Genomic DNA, 22,783 nt, shown 5'->3' with positions numbered 1-22,783 from the left:
CTTCTAGGAGGACCTTAGTTTCAGTTTTCCGATGCAAACCTTTAAACCTCGTGATTAACATTATCCGACACTTGTTTTTATCAACTACTACACCTTCAAGAACATTCTATTCAATTCTTTTAAACGCTTTTCGAACACTATTGTTGGATTTCTCGATTCAAAGCAAATCTCAATCTAAATTGATCACTCGAAGGTTCAAAACTAGATTTTTTTTTTAATGCAACAGTTTCGAAAATATTCTGTAGCTCTGTTTGGAACCCGCAGATGGTAGCAATAGTATGAGCCTCGTACCCCTGGCGGGCTTGCTGACAGGCTCCCTCCTCACCTTCGGCATCGCAGTACTAGTGATCGTGGTGATAGCAGTGCGTCGGAAACGCCACTGTAACGGTGCCAACCACTGCCCGCACCACATCGCTCTAGATGCGTCCAAACCGGCATCCAAGTCGCGGCAAGGTTCCATGTTGGAAATTAACACCGGCGACAATCGGTACGTCGTCGCGTACACGTTGAAACCGGCAGCCGACTGTTCGCCCTCTTACGTCGATAACGCGCACGACGTCAATTCGCTGCGCAGACAACCTGATATCCTGAACACACCCCGAGGTGAGTGCGACTGTACCTGTCATCAGCTTAGTGCCGCCTCCGGCAAGTGTCATCACCACAACAGACACTTCACCACGTTCAAACATTTCGACAATGTATGATTTAGGGTTTAGGGGTGCATGTAAATAGGGGGGTAGTTAGGGTAGATTTCCGTCCAAAACTATAAAAATATTGTTTTGTATATATAGTGCCACAAATAATCGCTTTTCAACCGTCAATTGTCAAAGGCAATATTCAAATTTCACAATTGACAGCAATTATTAGGTTAGGCAGAGAGCTTTATTTTGATATATGACAAACGTTATTTATCAATCGAATGTCAAATGTCATTAGGAAATTTTCGTTACGTACGTTTTTATAACAATCTTCCTTACCTAGCTGATTAAAATACTCGACTTCCACGCAACTTTCTGAAACAAAAAAACTTGTTTTTATGTTTTATTAAAACATTTTTTTATTGTTGTTAATAATTATTCTAATTTCAACGTTTTTACTAGACTTATTTGCATTTCGATAGGAGCACGAACATTTGGAAACGCACGAAACTCTATTATTTCTCTCGTTTATACAATAAAATCGTTTAGTACTTCCAACTAGCTCTCGAGTATTTCTGTCCCACCCAACTCCAGAATTTTACTTTCATTTCGCACATACACACACACATATCATCCAGACGTAAATGAGCAAACTACGCAGCCACGCCGCGCAGGATTAGTAACGAAAGTTCACACAGGTGGCGACAAGAGCAGCGCCACACCTCCGGAACTACCCCGCCCCACTGACTTGTATTCTACGTCACCTCCGGGGGAGTATCTTAGCGGTCAAGGAGGAGTCAACAATCCTGATTGGTCGAAAACTTTTCCCAATTTACAAGTAAGTATTTTTAGGCGATTTTCGAAATGAGAATTTCTGAGGTAAAACGAAAGATCGGTTTTTGCATCCTTGTGTGTTGTATGAAAGAAAACTCTCAATTCGGCAAGCATCGAAAAAGGTCTCAATTTCATAGAAAGACAAGGGCATATCTGTGTTTCAAAGACTACTCGCGAACTTCTAAAATTTAGTCACAAATGAGGACTAAATGCAAACTTTAACGAAATCTACAACACTCTTTGGTCTTTCAAGTCAGATTTTCAAACTGATTTAAACAACTAAATAAACTAATAAAAATTTCCTATCCTTCTCTGTTTTACAGTCTCAGTCAAACTGTGATATTAACAGCACTCTAGGACGACCCAGAACCCGACCCAGAGACGTATCCTACGGGTCCTTCGCCACAGTTAGAAGGGATCAACACATCTTAACTGACACTATACCAGGGCCGGAAAGCTGTGTTTAAGCCGTAAATCGCATGGTTGTGGTGTTTTGAAATAAACTGAATGTTTCATGGTTGTGATGTGGTTGCAACGAGTTTTTCGTTTCTCATTGCGAGGTTTAAATCAGATATTTCCATTCTTTTTGGCTGCTTAATCAAAGATTTTTCGTTGGTTATTATGATGTCATACAGAAACAAAGATACAATCGAATTCATCTATGCCTAAATAAGACGTGTATAGTTACAGTATGATGCGACTGTTTCCGGATAGAGCCTACATATTATTGTGTACTACTAGGGAATTTACTCCTGTTGTAAATATTATGAACAATCGTCGGATGTAATATATTATTGTACATGTAATATACTAATTTATATGATTGTTATTGAGATGTTTCATTGATTTTTCATTCGGAGTTTCTCTCAGGATAATTATAGACCTGAACATAAAATTAGACGTGAAAAGACGGTGTAACAGAAGCTCTCCTGACATCTAAGCGCGTGTGAGCGAAACTCTCTCTATATTAGGCGACTTATAGAGGGCGCCAACAAACGAGTTGTGGTAGTGATTTATGTTATCTCACCAAACGTTTCACAGATAGCGCAGGACGATACTGGTTTTTTGATTTTGATGGGTCGCGATATAGAGCGCCACCAGATGATAAAACGACTTTTTCTAGATGTCACTGTCTCACTAGCAGGTTCGTAGCCGCATAAATCATAGATGGCGTCAAACAAGCGTTCGATTTACTTTTGTCGCTCGATTTTTGCGTAGAAAATTAGAGAAAAATAAACGAGATATAAAGATAAAAAAAAAACAATAACGATATTACAATAATAACATACATTTGGGTTTTAACGGAACAGAAAATCATGAAAGGAAATCTTTAAGGATTGCAAAAGTAGATTTTTAGACAATTTACGTTTATAATTTCTTAACATTTTGTTACTCAGAAACTCTGATAAAACAACTGAGAGTTTTTAGTTGATCTAATAAGTTAATTATCTACCAAAAGGAACGTTAAATTAATTGAATGAAGCAAAATTCCACATGCTTTTAAACACAGAAAAAAAGGAATATCTGGATACTTTGCGTCTACGAACTGTTACCATTTGGTTGCTAAAAATGTCTGAAAAAATCAATAAAATTTTTTAGTAAATATGTTTAATATCAAGACCATACTAAATGGGGCTTTCACTTTCCTAAATCAAGCAAATTTGCATAACCAGACCAGCGGTTTTAAAAACTAAAAAAAGGATACCTGAACCATCTACGCCAACAAATTTTTAATATTTACTTACTCCTAATGTGTGGAAAAAACAGTAAAATTTCTAAATAAATCTAACGAGGTATTCACTCGACGTTCAAATTAAACTTTTCTTCGTACTGAAATTCAAGTATTGATTCCCTCTGAAAGAGACTGAGAGAAAATCATTTCAATAGAGAAAAGGCGAGAGAGCGAAAAGGAGAGAATGCGACGAGGACAAAGGGGCATGGACAAAAATCAGTGGTGGCATGCAAAGATTTTCTAGTTTAGACATGTTTTCACAAAATAACCAGTGAGGTTGCTAAAAAATAAATAAAGAAAGATAAAAAAAGACCAATTTTTGGAATGCAATAAGACCGCAACACCCTAAAACAATCTATTAAAAATCCAAACGCAAATTCTTTAATAATAATAATAATAACAATATTTGTATAAGATTATACAACAATTTCACCCAAGAAATCACGCGCATAAGAAAACAAGCCAGTTCCCAGATTACAGGTCATTATGACTATCTTGTTTGGTAAACAATAACTCCGAACTAAAAATAAAATCAGCGGCATTTCCATGAATTAATCCCGCACTAACACTAAGCAAAAACCAGGAGGGTGCGCCATTGACCATCCGCGCCTGTCCATTTACCACCGATATAGCATAGAACCACAAGATAAAACCAATATTCGTAATCAGCTGAGCCTTAGGTCAAGCCAGATCAGTGGCTGAAAGTAAATAAAACCTAAGCAAATAGACCGTTAAACGTTCATTTTGTTTATTTGTGAAGATGTGGTCGTTGTGGTTGGGTTGCTTGATGGCTGTGGTTGCTGGTGAGTAACTGACTTGTTTGTTAGGTGTTCTTTGTTTGTTTGGAAGTTTTAGTTTGTATTAACAGCAAAAAGAAATCGTTAAAAGGGGTCAATTTGGAGGCAAAAAAGTGTTAAAATTCTCAATTCTTCCACAATCACCCACCAATGTGCTACTCTAGATTTGCTATATTAATATACATACGTAATTCCATGGTCTTGCACGAATTCAATGTATGCAAGCTTGGACCAAAAAGCGCTAATAATAATATAGCATTGATTGCCACATTCCAAACTGCGCACATAACAATAATTAATCAAAACAACTAATTCCGCTTTACTTTACTTTGTAATTAACCTATCTGAATCCAAAGAACCCAAGGCCGTACTTAAAGGGACATTCAATTAAATCAAGGGTCATTTCCATATAAAAGTAAGTGATCATGAAACTTATCAAAACATGGTTCTGGGACAATCTACGACAATTCATTTTTTACATTTTGATACTCAAAATGTCGCAAAATTCATTAAAAGTAGTCATCAAATTTTGTAAAATCCGCCATGATATTCATATACAGATTAAATATCTCAATATTGCCAAAATCGGTAATTTCAAAACTCCTTAGATAAATAATTATTGGGAAATCTATACCAATAAATTTTTGATGATGTGGTCGGTCACAAAAAAGACAGAAAAATCGAGGCGAAACGACAAGGTAAAATAAAGAAAAATCAAATAGCTCCGTATAAACAGTGAAGAAATGGTGGAGGTGTAAGGAAATTAATTGCAACTAAACTATTAAATCATAACTGTCCTCATAGTCAATAAGCCAAGAAAATGTGGTTTCGAAATCGTACTAAAAAACTGCATAAGCTGGAAGGAAATGGTGGAAAGTTACAAAAATAAGAATTTGGAACTGTGAAAAAAATGTGTATTGTATTTCTTTCCCATAGGAATCACCTGCGTCGAACTACCAAAATGGAGCAATGTCTACTCAGTCAAAGGGTTGCTCATGATCCCTTACGCCGAAATAGAAGAACCCTTCTCTTCATGGTAAGTACTTTCTAGCTCATCAAAACGTACCACTTTACGTTACCATATATTGAAGGTATGATGAACCAAACAAACAGTCTAGAATCGACTATTACGGGGACATGGTCAAAACTTATCAACTGTGCAAAGAAGGTTTCGGTACCAGTATTAAAATTGCCCCTGTTACTAATGAAAAGGAAGAAAACGTAAGAACCTGCCTGCAAGTGAATGGATCCTCAGAACAGGCTATTACACCTCAGAGTGTCCTGCCGGACCTCACTGGGTTCCAGTATTTAGGTACTCAGAACTAAAAATTCAAGGCAGGTACCTAAATTTTGAGTTTTGCAGGGAATGAAATGATTGAAGGGATTGATACTCAGAAGTGGAACCTCACTACTGTTATCGGAGAAAAGGAGAATAAGTATATTATTTGGGTGACCTTCCGGAGGGACGATTCCGGGAATAAAATTGCAGTACCAGTTAGGTACAACATCATTCTTATTATGTTTTAAAGCAATTTAAAACAATCAAATGCAGGTTTGAAATGAGAGGCTTCAACACTCTTCTAGGCAGCCATTATGACCATTATTACATCCGCTATGATGAGTTTGATAACAGCCCCATTAACTCCAATATATTTGCAATAGACTCAAGTAAGTCTTCACATTCAATAATCAAATTCCTAGCATTGTTTTTAATTTTTCAGACTTGATTTGCAGTGGTTTCCCTGGGCCTGGCAACAAACATTTAGCTACTTTCAACCCAATGGCGGAGTTTATCCATCCTCAACAAACTGGACATATTGATTTTGAGTTCCAAAAATTTACAAAAAAGCATAATAAAAAGTACCCAACAGCGCACGAAAATATGCTGCGCAAAGAGGTTTTCCTACAAAACTTGAGATTTATTCACTCCCACAATAGGAAGAACATTGGATTCTTTTTGACCGTAAATCACCTGGCTGATAAAACTGATATTGAGCTGAAAGCTCTGAGAGGAAGACTGTACTCTGGGGAGTATAATGGAGGGCTGGCGTTTCCGTATATGAAGGTGAAGGATGTGCCTGAACAATGGGATTGGCGGATATATGGAGCAGTGACACCCGTAAAAGGTGAGAATTGGGGGTATGTTTTTGGAAGATTTAATGGAATAATGTTGCAGATCAGTCCGTATGCGGATCATGCTGGTCCTTCGGGACTGTGGGTACTATCGAGGGAGCCTATTTTTTGAAAAATGGGGGCCATTTGGTGAGACTATCCCAACAGGCTTTGATAGATTGTTCTTGGGGGTAAATTTTTGTTTAATTTTAAAGAAATCACACATTATTACAAGTTTGAAAACCATTTCTATAAGAAAATAAATCTTGCATTTAATTATTTCTGAAATTAAATCTTGAGATCCTTTGCACTTCAGTTTTGGCAACAATGGCTGTGACGGCGGTGAAGACTTCAGAGTCTACCAATGGATGCAAAAACATGGAGGGATCCCTACTGAAGAAGACTATGGTCCATACTTAGGACAGGTACTTGAGACAACATTATTGGCATCTTTTAAGCTCAGTTTCAATAACAATTTAATTTTAATTAGAAGCTTTTCAAATCTTCAAAACTTAATAAAACCCCTCCTAGGATGGCTACTGTCATGAGGAGAAAGTGCCTAAAGTGGCCCCAATCAATGCCTGGTACAATGTAACCTCAGGTGATGAAAATGCTCTGAAACTGGCCATTTTCAAGCATGGGCCTGTAAGTGTGGCCATTGATGCTAGCCAAAAAACTTTCAGTTTCTACTCTAATGGCATTTATTATGATGAAAACTGGTAAGTTCAAATGAATTCAGAAAAATTCAACCTTTAATAAATGCTACTTTCAGTAAAAATGGTATTGACCAGCTAGACCATGCAGTGCTTGCAGTGGGATATGGGACTATTAAAGGAAACAACTATTGGTTGGTCAAGAACAGTTGGTCCAACTATTGGGGCAATGACGGGTATGTGTTAATGTCCTCAAAGAACAACAATTGTGGAGTTATGACCACTCCCACCTATGTTACTTTAAAATAATAATATTATAGTGGAAGTTTTGTACTTATGTTATAGTTAAACTACCAATACTGTGTTATTACAAATCAGACTGAAAGTTAAATGTAATAATAAACTGGTTAAAAAAAAATAAATTCCTCTTTTGATTTAAATGTTACCTTCTACTCCTCTTTTGTACTTTCCTTGGGAGCCCTTGTAGCCTCCATAAGCTCATACAGCTGTAGTATCTGCTCATCCCGCAAATGATCCAACAACTCCACTGGTAAACTTTGACCAAATTTTGCCTTATTCGTAGCCCTAGTGGCACCCAGCTGCTGCGCCAACATTATAGCATAGTTCTATCAAAAGTCATCATCGAAGTCCTGCTAAGACCTTGCATAAAGTGATACTTACAGACCACTCCCTCATGAATACGGCCGCCTCGTGAGGAGCACAGTTTTTGTGTCTTTTGAACTCGTCCTGAGTATATTTAGTGCCCAAAAATTGGAGCTCTTCAGGTAGGCCTCGGTGAAGTCTCAGGATCAGTTTGTAGAGGGTACGGACATTGTGGGCATGGGGCATCGTTTTGGGGGATAAATGGAGGCGAATTAAGTGGACATTTCAGTAATTTAAGGACGAATAATTAGAAAATTCGGTAGTGTTTATGACAAATTTATAAAAATTTCAAGTTCGAGTTTCGGTTAATATGCAATACAATGTCATCTATAATTCCGTCCTTCTTTATTACCACTTAAAGGAGAATGATAGAACTATGCACAATTAAGAAGAGGTAAAAAAAGTAGCACCGACCATTATAAATTCACCTAACCTTACTTATAATGATAATTTGTATTCTTATTAATAATAATCAATTGGCATATAATATATAAACATTGTTTATAGTAACATGAATGAAATAAGCAAAGATCGTAAAGGAAAATAAATTATTGCTATTTTAATCCGTAAAAAATTAAAAATTAAATCATATAATCTGGACGTATAATTATATCTAGCGCTGTTGTCACAGCTTCAGTTCTTCTTAACCTTACTTATTACTGTCATCTTCAACTTTTGTGTAAACTCATCATTGATCAACAAATATCCCTCATTTTCTGTGTTTCTGCAGCAAAGTAACGTTAAATAGCTATGAGTTTGGCGGAAATATGTGGAATGGAGGACTTCGGAGCCTTCAGGAACGAGCGGCGCACCGACGACGATATTTCGCAACTTTGTGGGAATTTTTCCAGTCATATTGAACTTGGGGTGCCCCCTTTTGAAAACGTAAGCACTTCTGTTAGGATCCCGGTAATATATAAAAAACCCTCGTTGACAAAATCAAACAGCTTAAGTTTTTAAATCAAATTTCATAACAACCAAAACTATTTGAAGATATGATAATCACTACCTAATTGATCTCTCTACCACCAGCCCACAAACCTCGCACAACTAACCAAAGATGAATCGGGCCGCGAAATAAACATCCAGTTCGATCACGGGACCACCACGCTTGGATTCATGTACAAGGGTGGGGTGATCCTTGCTGTAGATTCCCGAGCAACTGGGGGGGCATTTATCGGATCACAAACCATGAAGAAGATTGTTGAAATCAATGACTTCTTGCTGGGTACTCTAGCTGGGGGTGCTGCTGATTGTGTCTATTGGGATCGAGTCCTTGCCAAGCAATGTAGAATGTACGAGCTTAGAAACCGGGAGAGAATCTCTGTGGCAGCTGCCTCAAAGCTCATGTCTAATATGGTCTACAATTACAAAGGAATGGGGCTTAGTATGGGGATGATGCTTGCTGGGTGGGATAAACGTGGGCCTCAATTGTACTACATTGACTCAGAGGGGACTAGGACTCCTGGTAAAGTATTCAGTGTAGGATCTGGAAGTATTTACGCCTTTGGAGTGTTGGACTCTGGGTACAAGTGGGATTTAACTGATGAGGAGGCTTATGATTTGGGGCGCAGATCCATTTATCATGCCACACACAGAGATGCCTATTCAGGTGGGTAAACCATAATTTTTTTAATTAGGTTTTAGGTAATGCAAAAATGTGTTTTAGGGGGTATTGTCAGGGTTTATCACATGAAGCAGACTGGATGGGTGCATATTGATAACAATGATTGTAATGATTTGCACTACAAGTACCAGGCTGAGAAGGAAGCCATTGAGAATCAGCTTTAGGTTTTATAATTTTGGATTAAGGTGTTTAATAAATAATAAATATAAAATAAAAAAATTTTCTACTTTGGGTTAACATTTTTTTGGGAAAGGAAATGAATTTTAAACATAAAATGAAGTGTGCGTGTATTAACATTACAAACATCTTTGAATGATGATTTATTACTATCGCACAAGAGAATCGTAAAAGTTGATTTACACAGAGGCATGTAACCAATTTTTTAAAACGGAAAATAAGTGAATTTACAATTTTGGTCCTTCAAACGACTTGAAAATGAAAATTACCCAAATCCCTGTTGCACTTGAATTTTGCGCCCTCTGGTGGTGCCCTTAGGATGGCGAAGTACAGAGTGCGCGGAGATCTCGATGATGCGCTCGATTTCTGTTTCGGGGTTTTTGAGTTTTCGTTCCATGGTGGGAGATTCAAGGGAATATGAAACAGGGATTCGGAGAATCTTTACAAAAGAATGCGTGGACGGAAAACTGAAGGAAATAATTTATTAAAACTGCCAAAAAGATATTAATAAGATAGAATTTGTCCATCTTCGAAATATTGAGTTTCAGAAATGTGTCAATTTTGACGTAGGTTCTAGTGACGCAGTTGATAATATTGAAAAGCTGTGAAATATTTTTATATATAGGTTTATGGAGCGATTTCCTGAAGCTACTTGCTACCGTAAGTTATAGATTTCTAAATTGGCAGATAAGTTCATGCACATCATAACGCATCTTGATTCGGCTAAACTACCAGCTGATTGTTTATAGTCCGTAAACTGTGATAGCTCTTAGGCATGCCACAGAGTACAGACTTTTGGTCGGATGACACTTTAGTAGGCCACTACTTAATCTGGGTTTTATGTGGTATCTCTGGCATTGAAACAACATATTTAAATAAAAAAATAACATGTATATATTTATCTCTTAATCTAATATCCCAGTCTTTACCCTTCCTACAGCTAATAACACATTAAATTCTGCCCAAATTAATATATTCAGACATCTTCTTTCCTCTTTTTAAGAATTCTCTTCCTTAACTCAGAATTTCTCACATTTTGCATTTCCCTGGTTAATATCACTGGATTCTGCACTGCTTGGGGTTGGGCACAAAGTAGTATTACTGTACTAGGGGTAGTTGGAAGAACCCGAGGTGCTATAGGGATTTGTTTTGACTCATTATTGTCATTAGAGTTTGGCAGCAGCTTTGTATCAATTATAGGTGGACTTTTGATTGGTACAAAGGACATTTTTACAGTGTCAGTTAAGTTTGTCTGATGCTGCGGCTGCTTGCAGCAGTCTTTCAAAAACAAAACCATCCCTTTAAGTTTTCTATTTTCTGTCCTCAATTTCTTATTTTCAGCTTTCAATCTCTCAAACTCATTCTGTTTTCGTTTTCGATACCTAATCTGTGAAGCCTTATTTGACTCCTTCAGCAATCGCACACGTTCAACCTGATCAATTTCCTTTTTAGCACCATTTTTCGTAGGTTTCTCCACACATCGAAAACTAAACTTTTCATGAAAACTCCCTGTAGATCTCTCAATTTCCATATAGTCTGCATCTAAGTCAATAATCAGTCGGTTCTCTTCCTCTGTAGTGTGATCAATGCCTGTAAATGTTGGAGGAGATATACTGCTGCAATAATTAGTTCCAGTGTCTTCGAACAAGGAGTAAATTTTAGGAGTGTGTAAAGTAGTCTCTTCAGAAGATTTTGATAATTGACACATACTCAAAGGGCTTTCAATTGCTTTTTTAAATTCTTCATCAAATGGGTTAACATTCTGGAGGTCCTGGAACAAGCCCACTTGTTCACAATTGCGAATGAACCTTGTCGGAGTGGGGGTCTCATCTACCAGCGAACAAATCTGCTAAACTACACCTCAAATGGTTTTAAATTTAATTTAATTACCTGATTGGGAGTGGCTGTTCAGCCCCAAATTGATAATCATATCCTGCTTCTTTTTATTCCATTCCAAATCATGGATTGATAGTGACATGTCGCTAGTTGCAGGTACTGGGTCTTGGGACATCTTTTTTGCCCCTGGGGGAAGGTTTTGGGGCTTTTGAAAGAGTTTTTGGGGCTCAGTTTTAACGACACAAAATTCACCTATTTTCTAACCTTAATTGTTTTTGTATGAGCCGAGGTATCAAATTTGAAGTTTGACACACGTCAGTAAAATGGCGTGCATAGTAGTCGTAAAAACCACAATTTATAAACTCAACTATGTGCTTTCGCAGCGAAATAACCAATGTGTTAAAAAGAGTTCGATATATGATCTCACTTAAAATGAAATGAATCAATACATTTTTAAAGACAACGTTCCCCTCACGCTGCAATTTGGCATTGTCGCGTGTGATTTTTCAATCCAGTCGAAATGTATAAACACCCGCCTGATTTTCCTCGTTTTTCCAGCATTTTTCGCGATCTTGGGGCCCCCAGGGCTATACCCTACGTAGTCGACAAATTAGCGCATTGAAAGTCATTCTAATTTTGTCGGAAACCCCAATAATTTTACGTAAACTCAGCTGAAACCCCGTAGCCCTCCGAAGTTTCCTTGACAAGGAATAGTTGATTTGCTTTCTCTGGGTCTAATTGGGGTTAAATCAGCCTAAGAAGTGCGAAAAAGGCTTGTTTACGCGTTAAATCAGAATGGTAAGTACTTGTATGTATCTAAAAAACCCCACAGAATAAAACTTAACATAGCCACATGGACTTCTTTAGAAGTCCTCTTGTGTTTGGTATAACCTCCCAAATTTCAGCTTCCTTTCATTGTTTTGTAACACTTAAACTACAACATAAATCTTGTACTTGGCAAAGAGTGTTTACATATGTTTCTGCCCCTTGTAGCAGGTGGATGACCCACCCTATCTATCAGTAGGCACAGCGGTCAGTGCAAAATACAAAGGGGCATTTTGTGAGGCCAAAGTGAGCAAGGTGGACAGAGTGGTCAAGTGCAAAGTAACATTCAAACAAAGTGGCCTAGGTGGCGCCACTGTGTCTGACAATGAGATTAGGGGCACCCTCCGAGTGGGCCAGCAAGTGCTCGTCAAACACCTGGATCATAAGGAGCTTGTCGAAGCCACCATTACTAAAATACAGGACTGCAGCCAATATACTGTTGGTGAGTTTTTTATTTTTTTTTTTTTCATAACATTTCAATAAGATGATTCTAACCAGTTTTTGATGATGGGGACATTACAACCCTTCGGAGGACTGCCCTTTGTTTGAAGAGTGGGAGACATTTTAACGAGAGTGAGTCCTTAGATCAGCTACCATTGACACATCCAGAACATTTCGGAATTCCAGTAATGGGTGGTCGGAAAGGCAGGAAGAATAAGTTGTTGAAGTAATTATTTTTTGGTTGTTTTTCAGTCTGTTACAATCCATGCAAAGAGTTGCTTCTTAAGAGTAATGTACCTAAATTTAGCCCCACTAAAGCCCCTTAGATTAAGCTATTTTCATAAAACAAACAATTTATTAGAAAATTTTTAAATATGTCTTCTGTTTGCAGTAAATTGTTTATTCTTCCTCATATTTTATTGGAAATAATGGTTTATACAAAAGTAGGAGTTATTGGAGTGATTTGCATACTATTCTCAGTTGAAGCTAACTGAAAATAACATTCAGCCTTCACTAAGGGCTTGGATAAAAACGTTTGTTAATATTTCAGTGAGAAATCATTATCATTAGAGAGGTCAAAGAGAAAACGTCATTAGAAAAAGGAAAAATAACAGAACTAATGTATATGGAATGTGAACATGTAAGATGTGTGAAAATTCCTCATCTCAATTGCTGAGGAATGACAGTATTTTTAGATGAGTAAATCATCATGTGAAAAGGTTGGTTTGAGGTAAGTAATTGGTGTTATTGTGGTGAAAGTTATTCTCAGTTTTAACTCACAATATTGTGCAATTCCACTGCTCCAAGAAGTCCTACTTATGTGTGAAGGGTTACACCCAAACAAGGAAATTGATAAAAAGGAATTTCTAGGTTTTTCAATGAGGCGTAAATCGTTTCAGTAAATTGAGCCATTTTATTTTTGACTAGAACAAATGCTATCCTTGAAGATTTTTCCCATGTTCAGTAAGGAAATTAACCCTGGTCTTACTACTCCTCTAAATTTAACTAAAATCATTAGAATTTTAAGAGTTATAAAAGAATTTCCAGTCATTTGGCTATTAGAATTATTTTTTGAATATAATGATGCCTTTGCAATAATTGTCTTTGTTTTTTTCCATATTAATAAGTGAGTCTGAAACCGCTATTCCAGGAGTGAAAGCAGCGATGAGGAATTAGAGGACGACAATGAGCCCGGCTTTGAGGGCTACAGCCAAGACATAGGCCGCGTAGTCAGCGTAGAGACAGGCGAGAACAAACGCGGCAGGGAAAAGTGGTTTCCAGGTCTAATTGTAATCCCCTCGGCGCAACCCACCGTAAAGATCAATACCAAAAACGAGTTTTTGATCAGATCTTTCCGGGATGATCGATAGTAATTTCTAATTAATCATAACTGAACTGATTTGAAATTTTCCAACTGAAAACCTTTTTCCAGCTACACAGTCCCGAAGAAAGAGGTCAGCGAATTTAAGCGAGACGAAAAGATCGATAGTCCAGGATTATTGGAAGCCATGCAGAAGACTTTGAAGTACCTGGATTCCAATGAGTTGCCACTGCACTGGGAAAAAAGCTCGTTGTTCAATGTTTCTGCAGACAGTGACAGCGACGACAATGTCAGTGATGAAAGCGACGAAGAGCAGAGCGAGGAGAAAGACCGGTTTGTAGCGCAGCTCTACAAGTACATGGACGATTCTGGTACACCCCTGAACAACACTCCAACCATCGCCGGCAAAGACATAGACCTGCACCGCCTCTTCCGCGTGGTGCACAAAATGGGCGGGTATAATCGCGTATCTAACCAGACCAAATGGAAATCTGTAGCAGGACGGATGCGCGTGCCCGTTAATCAAAATGCATTCAATCAGCTAAAAGGAGTTTACAAGAAGTGTTTGCTGAGCTATGAAGGTTTCTTTCGGACGCTGGGCGTCACCATGAGCAATCCAGCAAGACCCGTCAAGAAGGACAAGGGAAGGAGCCTCATTCGAGACAAGAATCGAACTCCTAGTAAGTCGAGTTTGTGTCTCCTTGAGGCAATGAAAATCGCATATTAAAAATGTTTATAAAAATATGTGACAGCTATTGCAATAAAATTCCCCATATATTCCCCCTCCCCCCTTTTTTTAATTTAAGTCTTCTTTTTTATAGTAAGTAGCCCCCGTCCGGAAAGAGACGATGATGCCTCGGATAAATCTTCAGAACGCAAAACTCCCTTACCCATTGAGAAACTTGAACCTAAACCTGCCAAAAAGAAGCCAGAGAAAGAACCAAATACCCCAAAAAAGGCCTCAAGTGACGCTGGGGATACTCCTTCCACCTCAGGAATTCGCCCTAAGCGTTTCGAAGGTGCCCCAGGGTCCGTCTCCAAAACCTTTTCGCCGAAAGACCAGCCCACAACTAAGAAACTTCTCAAGCCTGTGCAAGGAGACAAAGTGAAGGTTGTGGTGGAGAAACTTGAAACTCTACCTTCTGCCGTAATAGGGAGAAAAGAAGAGAAAGTGCAGTTTACACGATCTAAGTCTTTAACTAGTATGAACAAAGTGACAGTCACTACGAGGCAGAGAGAAGCTCCTGCGGGAACTACTAAGCCTGCAGCAGTAAAAATCATAAAGAAAAGTGGACTAGAGGAGAAGAAAGGGAAAACTTTGTTGGATGCTCTACCAAGTGTCTACGTGGGAGACAAACTCATCGTCTATTACGGCCCGACTAACGAGTCTAAAGTGACTTATGAAGCCAAGGTGGTGGATATTGATAGAGACCAAACGGGTCCTGTGTATTTGGTGCATTACACCGGGTGGAATACGCGGTATGATGAATGGATCCCGGCTAATCGTATAGCGGAGAATCTGACCTCTGGTGTTAAGTCTAAGAAGTCTTGCAAAGTGCCCGCGCCTGTCAACGTCAAACCTTCAACCTCTTCTAGTATAAAGAATACAAAGAAAAGCCGCCTTTCTTCAATATCGAGCAGTCGAGAAGATAAAACTCCAAGATCAACAACTCCCTCGAGTGTGACTTCATCGGGGAGTGTCGCGAAGAGCCCTGCAACTCCAGTGATGCGCTCCAGTCGCCTTGCAGCAAAGCTCGAAGCTAAAAGACGAAGACCTTCGGATCCTTCAGAAAGCGAGAGCTCTGAGAGCGAAGCGGAACTACCTAGAACACGTAGCGGCAGTCTCAAATCTGAAGAATTGGACTTAAAAACATATCGCAAGCGTGCTTCACGCGGGACGCCTAAACCTACTCAGAAGCGCTCTAAATCTGAGGACGAAAACGAGTCTGAAAAGTCTAAAGAGAAGCGCAGTAGGCGCAACAAGAAATCTTCTCCTGAAGAAAGTGCTTCAGATGAAGATAGCAATGAGGTCAAAGGTCGCGATTTTGACTTAAACCAAATCCGATCGGAGCTCAAGGGCTTTTCCAAGGCATTAAAAGTCCCGGCGTTATCTCAACCCAAAGAAACCTCTTCCTCCTCCGAAGATTCCCAAGAAAAACCTCCAGAACTGAAAAAGGAAGTCACGGTGGAAGTTTTAAAAATTGAGGAAGAGGAAGAGGAGGCTAAGCTTCCCCAACCTCTTCCTTCGCCTAACTCCGAAGACATTTACGAGTTCAAGGAGCCGGAACCTTTCGAATTCGAAACACGGGCCAAGTTGGGCGAGGACAAAAGCGGGAAGAAGAGACTGCCAAGACTCTTCGGCTCTCTCTCTCCTGGCAAAAGCGAGAGCAAGCTGGATCTACCTGAGCCTAGGACATATTCTAGGGTACCTAAAAGGAGACATATTTCCGAGGACGAAGAAGAGGAGGATTTGATTGAGGAGGAGGAGGAAGAGGATGAGGAACTGACCGGATTGAATATCGAACAGAATCTGGATCCCTTCGATAAACTCATAGAGTCGCCAAACTTCAATTTGGTGAAAACCTCCCCCGAGAAAGGCGGCGACAGCAAAGGCACGGTAAGTAGGTTTTTTTTTAAGAATTCTTACCTTTTATTAGTCTCAAATATACTTATATTATTATTTTTTTAAAATTGCATTAAAACTTGGGTATTATAATATCTTTTTTGACGATAAACTTACTATAGTATTAAAATGATATTTCAGTAATATTTAGCGTCAATAAGACTTAACAAATCACTCCTGCAATACTTACTTCCAACACAAGCACGTGTTAGTTTTATACTATTTTCATTCAGTGCATGTTTTAACTCGTCTATGATCATCTAATTATTAGCTGTAGGGTGCCGTTACGGCGACCGATAAGACGGCTTCTTATCTGCCAAAATTCTCCAAATTAGATAAGATTTTATGTTTATTTGCTCATTTAGTAGGTTGCTGACTACCTGCAATGAATCCGAACGTTGTTTTAGGGTCTGTTTTCGGACGCGCTATTCAAAGAACTCCCGGAAACCTCCGACGAGTACAGCAGGGACATGGAATTGTCCGACTGCGAGTCGCAGACACAAATCTTTGCTCGAGAAGATACGCTTTTCTCTACTGCGTTTTCCAAGTCGCCGCCCGATCGGGTTACTCCTGATTTTTCCAGCGGCAAAACTGACGAGGGCAAAACGACCACGAATAGCGACGACGAAGACATTCAAGCGCAGATTCAGCGGGTAATCGCCCTCAGTTCCTCCACTGACGAGGACAGCGCAGACCTCCCCGTTGTTAAACCCGAAAAATCCCCCACTCCTCCACCTGCAACTCCCAACAAAATAATCACTGTCCTAGGGCAAGCCGTGACAGCTCCTCCTGAGCCAAATGTTCAAATTAAAAATGAAGACCTGGTGGAAGATCATTCCCGAGAGGAATCACCGCCTCCGAGCAAAGTTGAACCTACTCCTATTGACCCACCACCAGCGCCTCCATCACCTAAAAAACCGATCGATCCAGCTCTCCAGGAGACCGACAGTTCCCTTCTAGAATCCATTGTCTCCAAACCACCTCTCATCCTGAATCCCAAACTGGACGACACAGGGAAAGAACTAACCGTCAAGACGGGCACCCGAATCGCTGACTCTATCTTGCAAAAATTCAATTTTATCAAGAGCCAATCATCCGCCACTAGTATCAAGAGTGAGATTAGTATTAGTAGCGCAACGGAACCGCAGCCCTCTACGTCTGCACAGCTACAAGTGGTGAAGGAGGAAGTGAAGAAAGTGGAGCAGAGGGCGTCGTTGTCGCCGGTGGCCTCGACGTCCTCTGTGAAGGTGGAAGTGACGGAGTGTCGTCGTAAGAAGCGTGTGAAGAGCAAAGCGATCATCGAGGAATCGGACAGCGAAAGCAGCGGCTCGGAAAACTTAGTGATCGGGCTCGAGGGTGATGATGGGGACTCGAGAACCAGTTCGTCGAATAAACCCTTAGCAGAGAGTAAAGGAGCGGACAGTAATGCATCGTTGCAGGTAAACGTAAAAGGCTGTTTCCCCCCTTTCCAATACTCAATATTAGTTTTCTCTCATTATTATATTCATTCTCTTTATTTTCTGGCATCTATGACATAGAAAGTTCTTTGTTTTTAACTTTCTATGTAATTCTTATGTATTTTCTTCTATGTTGTGCATTCTATAAAACTAACATTAAATTTGCTTCATAATCATAAACATGACGGAACAAAAATCTTGAATTACAAAAAATCACAGAAAACCAACACCACAACTGACGACTCCGAGTCACAAACGACAGTCGCAGAACCTCAACACAGCTTCACCTTCGACAATATCTTACCGAAAGATGACGTTGAAATGACTCCTCCTGCTGCTCAACCATGTGAGGAGATCCCCAAGGAGCTTGACGAAGCAAAAACCGAGGCTAAACTGGAGGAATGTGAACCCATTAAGGAGGAACCCAAAGAGGAGGATCCTGCATTGCACTCTTTACTATTGTGTGAGGAGGAGATTCCTAGGAGTCCTGCTCCGTCGTCGGAACCTTCAGGAAGTGGAGATCCTCCTTCCTCGACGTCACAAGTGCATGAAATGCCATTCGCGAGTGCACCTGGGAGCAGTAAAATGCTACTGGAACCACCAAAAAAGCTTCATCCGCCGCCTTTACTGATGCCTCCAGTGGAGCGGGCGGTAGATGCTCAGGCCGTCATCGAGAATACTCCTCCCACTACTCCTGAGAGCACCATCAGTAATTTATCTCCCCGAGGGTATGTGAATCTTTCAGCAGCTTTTACAAATTTTAATGGTACATTACAGGGACAATGGGAACATTTCACCCAACTCAAATGACAGTAAATCTATAGAAGGAGAACCTGGTTTCGGCAACAGGAAAGTGTCTCCTTACAGCGAGGAAGACACGCAGATTGGCGGTGACTTGCCACCAGCCCGAAAGCCCCCAGATACCTTCGGCGGACCCCCGATGGGATATCGAAAACGGCGGCGGTCGCTGCGTAACTCCGAGGATGGACCATCGGGGGTCCCCGCCATCAAGCGGGGAAGGAAAACCAGGGTGAGACGGGAGAGTGATAGCGATGACGCTAGTGAGCATTCCGTGGCGGGCAGCGGTTGCGGAGGGACCACTCCTGGAAGCATCAGTTCAGTGTATGAAAGATCTGCGCGGTCTCCCAGACCGTCCAAGTACAATTTCTTCGTGGAATTTGGTAGGTTAATGGGCAGAGAAGGGAGGACTCAAAGTAAAGAATATTTGGTTTGCAGATCCCAGTCTAGATAGCAGTCAGAGGATTGCGGTGCTGCAGCAAAAACTGCAAGAGCTGCGAAAAACGTATGCAGATGTCAAGGCTGAGCTAGCGGCTGTAGAGCGCAGGCGGAAGAAGCTTCGACGGCGAGAGAGGGAAGGTAAGCGCTTTATTTCCGTTTCTGCACTGCTCTGCCTTGCCTATAAATTATGCTCCTCTCCTCGTTCATTCTCTCCCTGGAATCTTCCCGTTTGTTCAGTGACTTTCCCGTCATCGCCTACACTTGAGCTGCTACTTTCGTCGTCCGTTCTCTCTCCATAATGTTCCATCCCTCGCCTTTCCTGCTCTTCCCTTTATCGATTATAATACTCCTTTTATCCGTTATGATTCTCCCAAAATCTTGTTTTTTCCTCCAGTTTCCTTTTCGCGTTATTTGTGTCAATCACATCGTCCATTTTGTTTATTCCGTTCTCATGCATGAATTTCTCTCGACGAAAATCCATTAATTCCCTTCTTCCTTAATTCTACTATTGGTATCTGTACTCTTTATTTTCAGCTCTGAAAACATCAAAACAGGATATGGCGTGCTCGTGACAAAAGTCGAAGCTAGCGCCGCACGAGCTGATCGTCAAGATCGCTCTCGGATCTCCCTTTTGAAGGTTGTGCGCAGAAGCCGAATTTCAAGAAATTTCGGCAACAAATCCTGCATCATCAGACCCACTCCCTAAGGTGTAATTTTCCTGTAAATGTCATTAGTTTTAAGACGTTTTTCTGCTACTCTCCACATAATCGAGCAGAACAGTAATTGTTTATGGTTGCAATGTTTGTGTACAGAGGGCGTTGTTTTCGGACATTTTCAAGTTTTGATCTGATTTTTGTCTTTCCGACAAAGACTCAAATTTAACTGTATTCGTTGTATTATATGGTGGTACGCGTGATTCTCCAGGCGCGGCAGGGATGTAAACCCCGACCTGAATAATCGAAATTGAGGATTCGGGCCGGGAATTAGTCGAAAATTCTTGCGGCAAGTGGACGTCCGGAGGCGAGGCAATATTTTTATAATTTTGATTGATTTTTCGAATAAAATTCGTAAAAATTAACCATTTGTTATTTAATCCCACATTTACCTCTTCTTTTTTAATAACGTCTGAAGACGAGGAACGGGAAAGAGGAAGGAACTAGAGCCGGTTTTTTCCTCGATAATATGGTTTGAACTGTTGCAAAATCTTATTTTATGTGAATTGATGACTTCATATACGACTGGTTTTAAACTGTTTTCAACGACAATCAGCATATGTATTTGGATCATTAGGTTGGAGCAACATTCATGTGAATTGTCAACTCGATATGTCGTTTTCAGTACTAAACATTTTCGTGGATTTGAATGTCGTTGCAATTCAAATTCGATTTGAAAACATGGATCGATGCCCTTATCGATGAAAAAACAAATTTCAATAACGTATGCTTTGTTTATAAAAAGGAACAGAGTTTTGCATGATTTTAAAGACGCAAAAAAGAATACTGACTACGAGAGGGGAAGATGAGAGAACGTGAATCGCGATCAAAAGACAGACAGAGTGTGCACGATAGATAAAAAGTAGCAGTGGATTTTTTTAAAGATAGTAAAAGATATGAGGGTTGCGAAAAACACGAAAGAAAGAAGTGCTTGAGATAACATTCTTCAAGTAGGAAATTGAGGAGAAAAGAAGCACAAAAGAAAGTCACGATTATGTTGCAGAGAGAGAAATTAGATTTTTTTCAATCTCTTCTTATAGCGATAGTTATAAACACTCAAGAATACCTTACCATCCAAAACATGTTCAAATAGACTTAAATTTTTTTAAAGTCGAGATAGCAATGAAGAAAACATGTTGAGACATATCAAAGCAAAGTTACAAGCTTCGGGATACACGTCCAGACTTGTTTTATTGTTATCCTTTTAAGAAGTCGAAAGGGAAAATAAAGGTAAATATACTTTTTTTGGAAACAAAAAATGAAAAGCATGTCGTCGGTTATCATCAATATTGTAAAAAATCATACAGGCTTTGAGAAAGTGCGCCACTGATTTTCATGAATATTAAAAATCCCTAATTTGAAGTACTATAAAAAATTAGTGCTGTAACGAAAAGGATAAAAAGGCAAAAGGAAAAAATTCGTAGCTGATATGTAAAGAATGTGGGACTCGGAACGATCTCCAAGAAAAGATGTACATCGCTGATATTCATGAACATTGAAGCCTCATAATTATTATTCATGCTAAATGTACAAAATCAGGGTCGTGCCAAAAGGAGGCAAAAAAGATTAAAACTGCAGATATAAACTCATCGTTTACCGCTGAATATTGTTGTGAAAAAGAGAAGATGTCACTGATTATCAAGAATATTGATAGCTTATAAATCCGAATTTGGCAGCACTGTTGTAGAAAAATTAAGCTCGTACTGGGAAATAAACAAGAACTTAATAAAATTTATACTTTTTTTGAGAACAAACTAGTTTTTAAATTACTAAATTTGGCCAAAACCACTAACGAAGAACGCCACTGGTTTTCAGAAATATTGAAATTCAACATGTTCTGTCCGGTTAGTCCGGTTCATGGCAGACAGGAGTGCGATTAAAATATGAAGCAAGAGATTAAATGTTTAACAAAACAGAGCCGAAATTCGACGAAGGCATGGAAAAATTTGAGTTGGCTACATTGAGACCTGACGAAACACGTCGAGTTACTTGGTCGCAAAGGTCTATTTTGGCGGGATTTTCTATCGGAACAAAGCTCCATCTATACCGTGATGTGCAGGCAACGCAAAGGGGCCCGTTTCGAAGCGAAAATCGACCGTAAGAGCGTCATGAGAGAACGAGCGACAGCGGTGGGACCGGAGGTCCCCTCGGCCCCTCGTTCATGGGTTTAGTGGCCCTCTATTACCGCTCCAGGCCGACGTATCTGTCACCGACAAAAATTTGCAACTTCCAATTTCTCAACGCCGATTTCAATGATTTTCCTAGATGAGGAGTGCTCTGACGGTGGAAATAATGAAACCGGCACCATCCGCTTGAATAACTGAACATTTCTCGTCGGCATAAGAGCGTATAGTAGGCCTGAAGTCAGCGTTGGGCTCGGGGACGTTCAAAATAAACGCGTAAAGGTTGGTTCGGCATCGAGGTCGCACACACCATCAGCACTCTTGATGGCCGAGTAGGTAGGAGCAAAGACGACATATGGCGGTACCGTGAGAGAAAGGAAGATCGTACCATCCGCCCGTTTGTCTTTTATTTTAGGAATGTTCTAAAACGACGGGCTTTTGTTTATAGGCCGCCAGAACGGTGACGCTGGAGGCGCATATGCGTCGCAGGCGGCCTCTTTGACATACGAAGAAAGTCATTGAAAATATGAATTTTAAAAAAAGCGAAATTTGAAAAAAACCACGGCACAAATAAGGCCGAACCGTCTTTGGGCATTCGGAGACGCGTTTCGTCGTCACGGGTCCTAACTTGACTTTAGTTCGGACATGTTTTAGAATGAACGACCCGCCGGGAGGTCTGTCAGTTGTGCCACATTTGCGATACTACAGGACAAGTCCTAGCGCGCTTCGTTGTTTTAATTTTATTAAGTTTTGAAATTTCCCCTGTCACGTGTTTATCTATCGCATTTTCACGCCATCCAGGGGTCGGTTCAAACATGTTTCGGGGAAAAAATCTGAGCCTCTCGCGGCGTTCCACCGGTAATGCAAAAATCTCAATAAGTTGGAACATGTGTAATAGTTTAATTTTGCCTCTAAAACTTTATGGATAAACGCGGTCCAATGCCTTTTTGTTTCATTACATTTAAATGTTCA

At 40.0% G+C, this 22,783-nt stretch overlaps 6 protein-coding genes across 16 annotated transcripts in view; 4 read left to right on the top strand and 2 right to left on the bottom strand.

Annotated features, from left to right (window-relative positions):
* LOC136345211 (protein turtle homolog A-like) overlaps nt 1-2,271 on the top strand; it is a 97,133-nt gene extending 94,862 nt beyond the window's left edge. Inside the window, exons 12-14 of the mRNA XM_066293298.1 lie at nt 265-603; nt 1,337-1,476; nt 1,796-2,271. Coding sequence (XP_066149395.1) covers nt 265-603; nt 1,337-1,476; nt 1,796-1,939 — 623 coding nt within the window. The 3' untranslated portion in view covers nt 1,940-2,271. The remainder of the gene's footprint in view (nt 1-264; nt 604-1,336; nt 1,477-1,795) is intronic.
* The window catches only part of Sdhaf3 (Succinate dehydrogenase assembly factor 3), a 96,452-nt gene extending 88,586 nt beyond the window's left edge, over nt 1-7,866 (bottom strand). The window contains exons 1-5 of one of the 10 annotated variants that reach the window (XR_010733125.1): nt 7,448-7,852; nt 7,213-7,392; nt 3,218-3,902; nt 3,099-3,162; nt 2,745-3,045 (exon numbers count right to left, since the gene is read on the bottom strand). Coding sequence is in view for 6 of the 10 variants with exons in the window: in XM_066293572.1 (XP_066149669.1) it covers nt 7,216-7,392; nt 7,448-7,615 (345 nt within the window). In the remaining 4 variants the exon portion in view is untranslated. Of the gene's footprint in view, nt 1-599; nt 764-850; nt 1,014-2,744; nt 3,046-3,098; nt 3,903-7,212; nt 7,393-7,447 lie in introns of those variants that run through there. The other 9 variants (XM_066293561.1, XR_010733124.1, XR_010733126.1 and 6 more) reach the window with 9 other exon arrangements.
* On the top strand, nt 3,832-7,188 carry 26-29-p (C1 family peptidase 26-29-p). Its single transcript, XM_066293353.1, has 10 exons — nt 3,832-4,007; nt 4,938-5,037; nt 5,093-5,313; nt 5,365-5,500; nt 5,554-5,669; nt 5,723-6,127; nt 6,178-6,304; nt 6,430-6,538; nt 6,645-6,832; nt 6,886-7,188. Exons 1-10 carry the CDS (start codon nt 3,965-3,967, stop codon nt 7,073-7,075), a joined length of 1,635 nt encoding a protein of 544 aa, XP_066149450.1. The 5' UTR covers nt 3,832-3,964; the 3' UTR covers nt 7,076-7,188.
* Nucleotides 7,867-8,073: 207 nt separating the features above from the next.
* Prosbeta5 (Proteasome beta5 subunit) lies at nt 8,074-9,285 on the top strand. The gene is made up of 3 exons (XM_066293473.1): nt 8,074-8,314; nt 8,462-9,041; nt 9,099-9,285. The coding sequence occupies exons 1-3, from the start codon at nt 8,180-8,182 to the stop codon at nt 9,218-9,220; spliced, it is 837 nt and encodes a 278-aa protein (XP_066149570.1). The 5' UTR covers nt 8,074-8,179; the 3' UTR covers nt 9,221-9,285.
* Nucleotides 9,286-10,103: 818 nt separating this feature from the next.
* Atf-2 (Activating transcription factor-2) lies at nt 10,104-11,344 on the bottom strand. The gene is made up of 2 exons (XM_066293432.1): nt 11,124-11,344; nt 10,104-11,063 (listed from the first exon to the last, which is right to left on the bottom strand). The coding sequence occupies exons 1-2, from the start codon at nt 11,242-11,244 to the stop codon at nt 10,210-10,212; spliced, it is 975 nt and encodes a 324-aa protein (XP_066149529.1). The 5' UTR covers nt 11,245-11,344; the 3' UTR covers nt 10,104-10,209.
* A 209-nt stretch (nt 11,345-11,553) lies between these two features.
* Nucleotides 11,554-20,053, top strand: LOC136344823 (AT-rich interactive domain-containing protein 4B-like). 2 transcript variants are annotated; one of them, XM_066292640.1, is made up of 11 exons: nt 11,554-11,867; nt 12,063-12,336; nt 12,393-12,561; nt 13,486-13,704; nt 13,768-14,336; nt 14,478-16,273; nt 16,687-17,718; nt 17,956-18,464; nt 18,514-18,917; nt 18,973-19,113; nt 19,510-20,053. In XM_066292640.1, the coding sequence occupies exons 1-11, from the start codon at nt 11,865-11,867 to the stop codon at nt 19,545-19,547; spliced, it is 5,154 nt and encodes a 1,717-aa protein (XP_066148737.1). In that variant the 5' UTR covers nt 11,554-11,864; the 3' UTR covers nt 19,548-20,053. The 2 variants fall into 2 exon arrangements, with proteins under 2 accessions (XP_066148737.1, XP_066148746.1); XM_066292649.1 differs by lacking the exons at nt 11,554-11,867; nt 12,063-12,336; nt 12,393-12,561 and adding an exon at nt 12,933-13,065.
* The last annotated feature ends 2,730 nt before the right edge of the window (nt 20,054-22,783 follow it).

The sequence above is a fragment of the Euwallacea fornicatus genome, chromosome 2 (assembly GCF_040115645.1).
Source record: "Euwallacea fornicatus isolate EFF26 chromosome 2, ASM4011564v1, whole genome shotgun sequence".
NCBI classification, from domain to species: Eukaryota; Metazoa; Arthropoda; class Insecta; order Coleoptera; family Curculionidae; genus Euwallacea; species Euwallacea fornicatus.
This window is presented reverse-complemented; position numbering and strand designations above follow the sequence as displayed.

Bases quoted from the DNA above. Each gene is read 5' to 3' on its own strand.
- Atf-2 (XM_066293432.1), bottom strand. From the start codon at position 11,244: ATGTCCCAAGACCCAGTACCTGCAACTAGCGACATGTCACTATCAATC. The intron at 11,064-11,123 runs GTAATTAAATTA...GTTCGCTGGTAG, and splicing joins GAACAGCCACTCCCAATCAG to ATGAGACCCCCACTCCGACA.
- Prosbeta5 (XM_066293473.1), top strand. From the start codon at position 8,180: ATGAGTTTGGCGGAAATATGTGGAATGGAGGACTTCGGAGCCTTCAGG. The intron at 8,315-8,461 runs GTAAGCACTTCT...CTCTACCACCAG, and splicing joins GGGTGCCCCCTTTTGAAAAC to CCCACAAACCTCGCACAACT. The intron at 9,042-9,098 runs GTGGGTAAACCA...AATGTGTTTTAG, and splicing joins ACACAGAGATGCCTATTCAG to GGGGTATTGTCAGGGTTTAT.
- 26-29-p (XM_066293353.1), top strand. From the start codon at position 3,965: ATGTGGTCGTTGTGGTTGGGTTGCTTGATGGCTGTGGTTGCTG. The intron at 6,305-6,429 runs GTAAATTTTTGT...TTTGCACTTCAG, and splicing joins TTGATAGATTGTTCTTGGGG to TTTTGGCAACAATGGCTGTG. The intron at 6,539-6,644 runs GTACTTGAGACA...AACCCCTCCTAG, and splicing joins ATGGTCCATACTTAGGACAG to GATGGCTACTGTCATGAGGA.
- LOC136344823 (XM_066292640.1), top strand. The intron at 13,705-13,767 runs GTAATTTCTAAT...ACCTTTTTCCAG, and splicing joins TCTTTCCGGGATGATCGATA to CTACACAGTCCCGAAGAAAG. The intron at 16,274-16,686 runs GTAAGTAGGTTT...ACGTTGTTTTAG, and splicing joins GCGGCGACAGCAAAGGCACG to GGTCTGTTTTCGGACGCGCT.